Source organism: Stomoxys calcitrans, chromosome 2 (assembly GCF_963082655.1).
Source record: "Stomoxys calcitrans chromosome 2, idStoCalc2.1, whole genome shotgun sequence".
Lineage (NCBI taxonomy): Eukaryota > Metazoa > Arthropoda > Insecta > Diptera > Muscidae > Stomoxys > Stomoxys calcitrans.
This window is the reverse complement of record NC_081553.1, coordinates 54,982,260-54,993,537: the sequence shown is the minus strand read 5'-3', so window position 1 is coordinate 54,993,537 and position 11,278 is coordinate 54,982,260. Positions and strand designations below refer to the sequence as shown.

General features: G+C 33.7%; 1 protein-coding gene across 1 annotated transcript in view; it reads right to left on the bottom strand.

Annotated features, from left to right (window-relative positions):
• Positions 1–280: 280 nt before the first annotated feature.
• Positions 281–11,278, bottom strand: part of LOC106084864 (uncharacterized) — a 776,497-nt gene continuing 765,499 nt past the window's right edge. The window contains exons 11-12 of the mRNA XM_059363995.1: positions 6,348–6,963; positions 281–1,523 (exon numbers count right to left, since the gene is read on the bottom strand). Coding sequence (XP_059219978.1) covers positions 1,055–1,523; positions 6,348–6,963 — 1,085 coding nt within the window. The 3' untranslated portion in view covers positions 281–1,054. The remainder of the gene's footprint in view (positions 1,524–6,347; positions 6,964–11,278) is intronic.

Sequence of the window (11,278 nt, the reverse complement as noted above, 5' to 3'; positions counted from 1 at the left end):
GCACGCTCTGACTTGTTTTTATTAAATTGTTATAATTTTTTATGAGGTGGATTAAAGTTTCAAAAATTCGAGTTTTTTTTCTTATATGCTGCACTTTCAAACTTTTAGTAACACTGACCCATAATGGCAAATATGTTTACAAAATATCAAACTTTCTTGGGGATAAGGACATAAAAGACAATTTTATAATATAATTGTCCTCAACAGGATCCCAACTCGAATGATCAAAATGGAATTTTTATTCCATTACTCAGATTTTGGAAATGAAAGGGCTAGTTTAGTTGACAGATTATGCCGTTTGCAATAATCTATAGAACATTCAGGGAAGTTATATCGGCTAAATCTACATTGACTTTTACTTCCATGGAGTCTTCTTCTATCCGGCTCTCCGTCTTTCAATATGGGACGACACACAAATTTTCCTCTTCCTTTCTGGTCATAAAGTCTTTTATGCCTTTTATCCCTAAAGCAAGTGATATCCTCCATATTCCTAACTATTATCCTTTGCAACTATTTAAGCCTTTCTTTGTTTTGTAATACAATATCTAAGTAGATTCTTTCAGCTATCTTATGATAATATTATTAAATCTAATCTTTGTTTGGTTTGATGATAGTCCCTTAAAACTTCATCTAATGCGGGCCAAGGACTTTCAATAGCCTTTCATTAGATACTCGTATCTGTACAATGAATGGATTTTTTGTCAAATGATCAATCGATAAATATGCTTAAGTATTTAAAACACTGCATTAACAATTCCTTAAGGGATAATACATAATCGAACATGTACATATAGTTACACATACATCTATAGCTTGTTTATCTATTTTCCTTTGTTTTGTTTTGTTTAGAGTTAATAACAATTGGTTTTTGTTTTTGTTTTGCATTGACCATTTAGGTTCTTTGTATTACCAGTGTATAGCCACCCTGCATGGTCCATGCCAATTGGGGACTGCCATTATTCACTGTGGTTGTTGTCGATATTGTTGTATTGGTAATGGAACTAGAACTTACCACCACAGGAGGAGCCTTCAACAACTCCTTGTTGGGATGATGTCATTTACCCGCTGTTGATGTTGAATTAACCCAAGTCGAGGTGGCCGTTGCCGAGGCTACCGCAGCAATGGCGGTTGTTGTGGCCGATATAGCCACATTGGTGGTGGACGACTTGGATGGTGAGGCACTGCTGGGAGGTGCCGGTGCTGGAGCTATACGTATGGGCTTGGGTCGATTTGATGATCCTCCAACAGTGGTGGTGGATATGGCATTTGATGAGGTCGTGGTGTAGGTGTTGTTGGCGGTTAGGCCTGCTATCAAATCGAAACCTCCTGTACGTGGTATAAGACGTTTGGGAGCCCTATTGGGACTATTGTGGTGTTGCGTGGAGGATGAAGGCTGTTGTTTGGTACTGCTACTGCTGCCGTTGGTGTTGCTGCTGTTCGTGGTTGATGTAGCTGAAATACGATCCAATTCGGTCATTGCTTCTTGTATGGCTTTTTCAAGTTGTGAATTCAATTTACGGCTCCTTTGGAATTTTTTGTTGCATTTTTCGAGCGTGGAATTTGGTTTTAAATGTGGTTTTGGTTTGTTGTAGTAAACAGGTGTTTTTTTTTTTGCATTGATTACGGTTTGGAGTTGGAAAGGATATTTTGGATTAAAGGAAAAGAAATGGAAATAATCAAAAATCGGAAATAAAAAAAAAAATTGGAAATAAAAAAATTATAAATAAAAATACTCTAAAATAGATAACTTCATGCAAAACTCAAAATTATTTTAAAAATAAAAATATTTTAGAAGAATTTTATTAAAAATAAGCAAACTATTCAAAAACTACCCTAAAATTTCTAAAATTTCTCATATATACATATTTTTGAATTTAAATATAAAGTATTGGGTTGCCCAAAAAGTAATTGCGGATTTTTCATATAGTCGGCGTTGACAAATTTTTTCACAGCTTGTGACTCTGTAATTGCATTCTTTCTTCTGTCAGTTATCAGCTGTGACTTTTAGCTTGCTTTAGAAAAAAAGTGTACAAAAAGTATATTTGATTAAAGTTCATTCTAAGTTTTATTAAAAATGCATTTACTTTCTTTTAAAAAATCCGCAATTACTTTTTGGGCAACCCAATAAAAGCTGAAGCAAGTGTTTAACATTGAGCCTATTTAAGGATTTTCAGTGAGCATTCACCTACATATATTTACAAGTAAAGGGTGATTTTTTAGCTGTTATCTTTTTGGCAACATGGCTCCCGCACGTTTCCTGTTTTGTTTCACTGTCAAACATCTTCTGTTTGGTCTATAATTGAACCATGAATCGTCTTACGAACGAACAACGCACAGTGAGATCGGAAAGTGGAAATAAGTCTGGCATTTTGGAACGGATAGAGATATCTTCATGCAGTTTTACATGAATTGCATGAGATCCCCGACTTTTTAACAAATTTTCATTGCCCCAGGTGATAAGTAATCGAATGAGAAACTTTTTTGCTCCATCCAAGGATTGAAATCTCTACGGACATTTTACTAAAAAATGCCAAATTTTGAAATCATTCCCCAGTGTAGGGATTGTGGGTGTTTCCATCAAGAATGTGGCCAAAATTTTTACTAATTTTTTTAAAAAGATATTCATCTACAAACTTATGAAAAATTAGAACGATATCTTTGGTAGTTTAGGTTTGATGATATTTTCAATTTGAATTTTATTTTTCACAAAATTGTATTTTTTAGCCTCATTTTGGGTTTTACCCAAATAATAAGACTAAAATTTAAGCTTTTGTTTTCCAGAAAGGTATAATTTGTATACACAAATATGTTATTATTTGGGTCAAAATTGATGCACAATGTGCACACCTCGGTCATTTTGGCATTCATTCATGACAGAAAAGTTGTCTCGAAATTATAACTGTGTACCAAGGGATGCTGTTTGTTCATTTCTTATATGTTTGCAATCGAAAATAATTGACCTACGCCATATTTAGTCCGCTTGAGGTTTACAATATCTCCACTGGTTTCGAAGATATTTGACTTTAATGTTTTTGTGTAATTTTGACCGAGATCTGCTTCGTATTTTGAAATTTGCAAAGGTATTTGTGGTTTGATTTTAAATTTTTTGCATGAATAAGACTACGACTTCGCCGCGACAAGTTTCCACATCTGATAATTCAGTTAAAAGTTATACAGTTTGGAAAACTGCAAATGTAAACAAGTATATTTTTTGAATTTTTTGTTCAAAAAAAGTAATTTCATTGATTAGTCTTTAATGAAAAAACCTTTTTCAATACCTAAATTTTTCTTTTTTGCTGGTAAAGAGAACATATTGAAGATGCGTTTTAAGTGAAATTGAAACAATATATGTCGGGTGGTATATGTGCTTAAAAATAGGCAATTTTTTCAGCTCAAATCATTTAAAGTTTCAAAGAGATATCTCTATCCGTTCTCACACGGCCAATATTTCGTACGTACATATGTATAAATATCTAAACCTATACCGATTTCAAGCAACCTTCTTAGATATTGTTGCTGCTGTCGGGGAAAGCGTTGTACAAAATTTTGGCACGATTTGTGAAGGAATAAAAATCGGGCGATATATATGTAAAGCAGCTATATCTATGTCTGAACCGATTTCTATGAAATTCCCTAGCATTGTCAAGAGAAGATCCCTCCTGCCAAATTTCGATAGAATCGGTTAACAAATGGCCACACTTGGACTAACATTTATATGCGAGCTATATCCAAATCTGAACCAATTTTTTCAATGTTCAATAGGCTTCGTCTCTTGGCCATTAAAGAAGCCCGTACCAAATTTGAAGACGAACGTATGAAAATTACGACGTGTAGTTTGTACACAAAGTAACAGAGGCGGACGGACAGACAGACAGACATAGCTTACTCGAATCAGAAAGTGAGTCTGAGTCGATCGGTATACTTATCAATGGGTCTATCTCTCTTCCTTCTGGCTGTTACAAACAAATGCACTAAGCTGTAATACCCTGAACCGCAGTGGTGGTAGGGAATAAACAAACATCTCTTATCATTATCTTTTAAGTGATCCGTATAGCCCTATTTGATTTTAGTGCAATTTTTCCATACATCATCAAAGAATATTCGTCAATTTCATATAAGCTCTAATATTTTTGTTATTATATTTATTTAACTAGCCGAACCGGGACCGCCATCTTTAATTCTCTAATATCTTTTTAGGGTGGGGACACTTCACCCTGAATGCGGATATCGAATTCGTGCACCTGTGGCCTATGTCCGCCTATGACGCTGAACGCTTGCATTCGAATCCTGGCGAAAACATCTGACAAAATTTAAAGCGGTGGTTATCCCCTCTTAATGCTGGCGACATGCACATTTATTTTGCAAAATTTGGGAATGAAGTTCAGTTTAGGGGGTAATTTGGCTCCAAACTTGGATGTCAAATACGCCTTCTAGTCTCAAATACCTTTCATTTGAGTCCCATATTGCCACAATGGGTCAATTAACCTATTCGACGTATTTTTAGGAGAAAAAGCGCCACCTAGAATTGAGCGCAAATTTTAATGTCATATTCTTCATCTTTATCATCTACTGCCAAATATCTTTTATTTGAATCCCATATAGCCATGGTCGTCTGATATGCCCATTTGGGCGTATTTGGGGGTGGGACGACCTCCCATTACTTGGATCAAATTTTGTATGCCATATTTGTAATCTACTACCGAATACTTTTCATTCGAGTCCCATATTGATAGGAACGTCGAATATATCTGTTTAAAGGAGTTTTGGGGTTGGGGCGGCCCGCTGGGTACTTAGATCTAAAATTTAATATGATATTATTTTCAAGTCTCAATTTCTCAATTTCCTTTTATTGAAAACCATATTGTGCCTATCAATCCACTTTTGGTTTTGGGTAGCGTTTTTTTGGTAAGGAAGGATTCGACGGAACAAACAAACAAACTGAGTCTCATATAGTCATGACGGGTCATATGCTCATTTGGGGGGTGGGGTGACCCCATACACTTCGATCTGATTTTGTATGCCAGATTCGTAATCTACTCCCGAATACCTTTCATTTGAACCCCATATTGATATGGACGTTCAAATTGTCTGTTTGGAGGAGTTTTGGGTTAGGGCGACTTCTTGGGTATTTAGACTCAATTCGCATTCAACTCTTCAATACCTTTCATTTGATACCCATATTGTTCTCATCGGTCAACTTTTGATTCTTGGGGGTGTTTTTGGGGTAACGGGGGAGCGTCCGCCCCTTCCGATATCAACAAATTATAAAGCCTATTCCTTCTTCCTGACCACATTCGTCATCAATTCCCGAATACCTTTCATTTGAGTCCTATATTGTCATGCTCGTCCAATAAGCCTATTTTAGGGTGTTTTGGGGTTGGGGCGGCCCCCCAATTACTTGGACCCAATTTTTATTATGAAATTAGTATTCTACTGTATAACTTTAATTTGAATCCCATATTGTCCCGATCGGTCCACTTTTATTGTTGGGTAGTAATTTTTGGGGCAAGGGGAAGGGTCCGCCCCCTCCCGATATCAAAAAATTAAATAGCCTATGTTTTCTTCCAGACCAACCTACACAATTTGTGAAAATTTCAAGATAATCGGTTTAGTCGTTTTTGAGTCTATACGGAACAAACAAACAAGCCGACAATCAAACAAACAGAAATTCATTTTGATATATAGATTTTTACACCCGTAAAGTATATAAATTCTTGATCGTCTTTATATTCTGAGTCGATCTAGCCATGTCCGTCTGTCCGTATTTCCGACCGTCCGTCTCCTCTTTGGAGAGAAGTTTTACATGGCATAGTACCTCACAAATGTTGCCAGCATGAGGAGGGGAAAGCCACCGCTGAAGATTTTTTCTGATGGTCTCGCCAGGATTCGAACCCAAGCGTTCAGCGTCATAGGCGGACATGCTTACCTCTGCGCTACGGTACCACAGCAGCCGCAACCAACTCCCGATCTGATTGTTGTAAAATAATTCAAATGCGAACAGAGTTAATGGGGCCAAATTTTAAGCGGAATCCATGGTGGGGATACCCAAGATTCTGCCTGGCCGTGCTTAACATGTTTTTACTTGTTTTATATTAATTTTAAATAATTCCTTTTTTAGTTTTTATGATTGATTTTTAAAATTTTCTTGACAATCGTGGCATGGGGCTGATTAATATCTGCACCCTCTTTTCAACCTAACCTAACCTAACAAAAATTGGCTAAATTGTTAAAATTATTTATCTTCTTGACCTGGCGTTACCAACTTTTTTTCCTATCCTATCTTAAAACACTTTGCTGTCCTAAACACACATTTAAAAAAAAAAATTAAAATAAATTTATATGCTCACTTTCTTGTATCCTTTTGGGCCTTGTGATGAGCCTCCAAACCCTCAGAGAGACTTTGCAATAGATTTGTAGCCATTATTTCTGTATTTGAACGGCCACCACCACCGAACCATTGAACCCACACCGACTCCTGTTGATTATCGGGAATTTTTACAACTTTACCCGGCCAAGCGGGAAAACCACGAGCCGGACCCCATATCAATTCACCCACAGCAAATGTACGCATTAAGCTCATGGCCAGGGGAGGTGTGGAGGCAGATGTGGAAGCTGCTGTGGTGGATGGTGATATGGAGGTGGGAGCTGGTGATACAGTGCCTGTCTCCTCGACTGTATCAACAACCCTTTGTTGCCTAAGTGCCGGTGATGATTTCAAAGAACGATTATTACGATTCCGTTGATGGTTTTGTTTGGTTGGAGTTTTGTGTTGTGGCACTCGGCTCTGTTGTAGATCGGAAACGGAAGTCATTGAAGAGTTTTGAAAAAAGTTCTGCTGTTGTAATTGGAGTTGCTGAAATTGCTGTTGCTGCTGCTGCTGGTGTTGCTGTTGCAAGGGAGTTGGTGTTCTCGGTGGTGGTGGCGTTAGCATAACCGTTGTAGTGGGAGAATTCTGTGGTGAATCTATGGTAAAATAGTACTTTAAATATAACAAAATCAAAGAAATAATACTCGTCTGAAGCCGTTAGAAGAGAATGAAGCTTTTAGTGTGAAATTTGGTGGTTGGATGATATGCGATGAGCTGAGGGGATTTTGTTTTTGGTTATATTCGGTTAATTGGCACACAGGACGTACAATTTGGGAAGCGTGAAGTGAAAATTGGTTATGAAAAAACAATGAGGCCTTAGTCTTAGTTTCTTGTGATGATTTATTTGAATTACAAGATAATGGTTAGTTACCCAAAAACCATAAATTTCCCGATAAACCTTTGCTATATTTAAAGGACTTGATTCATTTCAACAGTTTCGAAAAAAAATTATTGAATATTTAAACTTACGTATTATACTCATTATTAAAAAAAAAGTTTATAAATCCTTACTTTAATTCGAATATTAAAAAAAATATTTAAAATTGCAACTCTTATTAAAATTTAACTACTGTCTTAATTAGAAATAAACCATAAAATTACTAAAACCAATAAAAAAAATGGACTAGCTAGCGAATAAAATACAATGACAAAGACTTAATGCGTATATAATGGGATATAAAAACAATATTTACAAGGATAACAACATGAGAATAGGGATAACAAAATGTTAGCATAGCTTATGATCAAACCAATATGTACATATCTATATACTATGTATATTTGTGTACTGGCCCTTGGCATTTGCAGATGTTTGTGGTGTTGGGCGAGTGGCGAAAAAATACAGCAAAAATTCCAAAGGACTCGTGGGTGAGATTCAGATAAATATGAACAAATACATAGGCATGTAATGTCGCATGTGTGGAAGAGGAGGAAATGTTTGGTGAGGCAATAGAGATATAAGTGAATACATATGAAATATGGTGAAAAACAAATGTCAAAATGGTTAATATCATATTTGGAGTATGTTTAAGTATATGGGGCATTCCATAAGAAAAAAAAAATTATATAATTTTTGTAAAATTATTATATTTCTTGCCAAAAATAAAAAAAATCTTAAAACTAAATAATATAAAAAAAAATAAAAAATAATATAAAATTAAATTAAAAAAAATAAAATAAATTCGGCAGTGCCGAACTTTGGATACCCTTGGTGGGTATCTAGGTATATACGTAAACCACCTTTCGTCATAATCCGGGTTATCAATGTGCCTTTTATGGGGCCAAGACTTTAAATCGAGAGATCGGTCTATATGGCAGCTATATCGAAATCTAAACCTATCTGAGGCAAATTGAAGAAAGATGTCGAAGACCCAAAAATAACTCACTGTCCTAATTTTCGGCGAAATCGGATATTAAATGCGCCTTTTATGGGGCAAACACCTTAAATCGAGAGATCGGTCCATATGGCAGATATATCCAAATCTGGACCGATCTGCATCAAATTGCAGAAAGTTGTCGAATCGCATAATACAACTCAGTGTCCCAAATTTCGGCGAAATCGGACAATAAATGCGACTTTTATGCGCCCAGAACCTTAAATCGAGAGATCGATCAATATGGCAGCTATATCCAAATTTAAACCGATCTGGGGCAAATTGAAGAAGGATGTCGAAGGCCCCAACATAACTCACTGTCCCAAATTTCGGCGAAATCGGACATTAAATGCGCCTTTTATGGGGCCAAAACCTTAAATCGAGAGATCGATCTATATGGCAGTTATATCCAAATCTGGACCGATCTGGACCAAATTGCAGAACGTTGTCGAAGAGCCTAACGCAACTCACATTCTCAAATTTCGGCGAAATCGGGCAATAAAGGCGGCTTTTATGGACCCAAAACCTTAAATCGAGTGATCGGTCTATATGGCAGCTATATCTAAATCTAGACCGATCTGAGCCAAATTGAAGAAGTATGTCGAAGGCCTCAGCACAATTCACTGTCCCGAATTTCGGCGAAATTGGACAATAAATACGCCTTTTATTGGGCCAAAACCTTAAATCGAGAGATCGGTCTATATGGCAGTTATATCCAAATCTGGACCGATCTGGACCAAATTGAAGAAGGATGTCGAAGAGGCTAACACAACTCACTGTACTAAATTTCGGCGAAATCGTACAAAAAATTCTCCTTTTATGGGTCCAAAACCTTAAATCGTGAGATCGGTCTTTATGGCAGCTATATCCAAATTTGGACCGATCTGGGCCAAATTGATGAAGGATGTCGAAGGGCCTAACACAACTCACTGTCCCAAATTTTGGCAAAATCGAATAATAAATGTGGTTTTTATGGACTCAAGACCTTAAATCGATAGAAATATCCAATTCTGGACCGATCTAGACCAAATTGAAGAAGGATGTCGAAGGGCAACTCACTGCCCTAAGCTTCGGCGAAATCGTACAATGGGTCCAATACCTTAAATCGAGGGATCGGTCTATATGGTAGCGATATCCAAATCTGGACCGATAAGGGCCAAATTGAAGAAGGATGTCGAATGGCCTAACACAACTCACTGTCCCAAATTTCTTCAAAATCGGATATAATTGTGGCTTTTATGGGCCTAGGACCCTAAATCCGCGAATCGGTCCATATGGGGGCTATATCAAGATATAGTCCGGTATAGCCCATCATTGAACTTAACCTGTTTATGGGTAAAAAAGGAATCTGTGCATAGTTTCAGCTCAATACCTTTATTTTTAAAGACTGTAGCGTGATTTCAACAGACAGACGGACGGACATGGCTGGATCGTCTTAGATTTTTACGCTGATCAAGAATATATTGATATACTTTATGGCTTCGGAAATATGTTGAAAACGGAATGACAAATACCCCCATCCTTCGGTTATGGGTGTAATGAAATCAAATAAATAAAATAAAATAAAATAAAATAAAATAAAATAAAATAAAATAAAATAAAATAAAATAAAATAAAATAAAATAAAATAAAATAAAATAAAATAAAATAAAATAAAATAAAATAAAATAAAATAAAATAAAATAAAATAAAATAAAATAAAATAAAATAAAAAATAAAATTAAATAAAATAAAATAAAATAAAATTAAATAAAATAAAATAAAATAAAATAAAATAAAATAAAATAACATAAAATAAAATAAAATAAAATAAAATAAAATAAAATAAAATAAAATAAAATAAAATAAAATAAAATAAAATAAAATAAAATAAAATAAAATAAAATAAAATAAAATAACATAAAATAAAATAAAATAAAATAAAATAAAATAAAATAAAATAAAATAAAATAAAATAAAATAAAATAAAATAAAATAAAATAAAATAAAATAAAATAAAATAAAATAAAATAAAATAAAATAAAATAAAATAACATAAAATAAAATAAAATAAAATAAAATAAAATAAAATAAAATAAAATAAAATAAAATAAAATAAAATAAAATAAAATAAAATAAAATAAAATAAAATAAAATAAAATAAAATAAAATAAAATAAAATAAAATAAAATAAAATAAAATAAAATACAATAACATAAAATAAAACAAAATAAAATAAAATAAAATAAAATAAAATAAAATAAAATAAAATAAATTAAAATAAAATAAAATAAAATAAAATAAAATAAAATAAAATAAAATAAAATAAAATAAAATAAAATAAAATAAAATAAAATAAAATAAAATAAAATAAAATAAATTAAAATAAAATAAAATAAAATAAAATAAAATAAAATAAAATAAAATAAAATAAAATAAAATAAATGCGCTTTTTATGGGGCCAAAACCTTAGATTGAGAGATCGGTCTATATGGCAGCTATATCCAAATCTAAACCGATCTGGGGCAAATTGAAGAAGTATGTCGAAGGCCTCAACACAACTCACTGTCCCGAATTTCGGCGAAATTGGACAATAAATGCGCCTTTTATTGGACCAAAACATTAAATCGAGAGATCGGTCTATATGGCAGCTATATCCAAATCTCGACCGATCTAGGCCAAATTGCAGAAAGTTGTCGAAGAGCCTAACACAACTCACTGTCCCAAATTTCGGCGAAATCGTACAATAAATGCGCCCTATATGGGTCCAAGACCTTAAATCGAGAGATCGGTCTATATGGCAGCTATATCCAAATCTGGACCGATCTAGGCCAAATTAAAGGAGGATGTCGAAGGGCCTAATACAACTAACTGTCTCAAATTTCAGCAATAAAATAATAAAAATAAAATAAAATAAAATAAAATAAAATAAAATAACATACAATAAAATAAAATAAAATAAAATAAAATAAAATAAAATAAAATAAAATAAAATAAAATAAAATAAAATAAAATAAAATAAAATAAAATAAAATAAAATAAAATAAAATAAAATAAA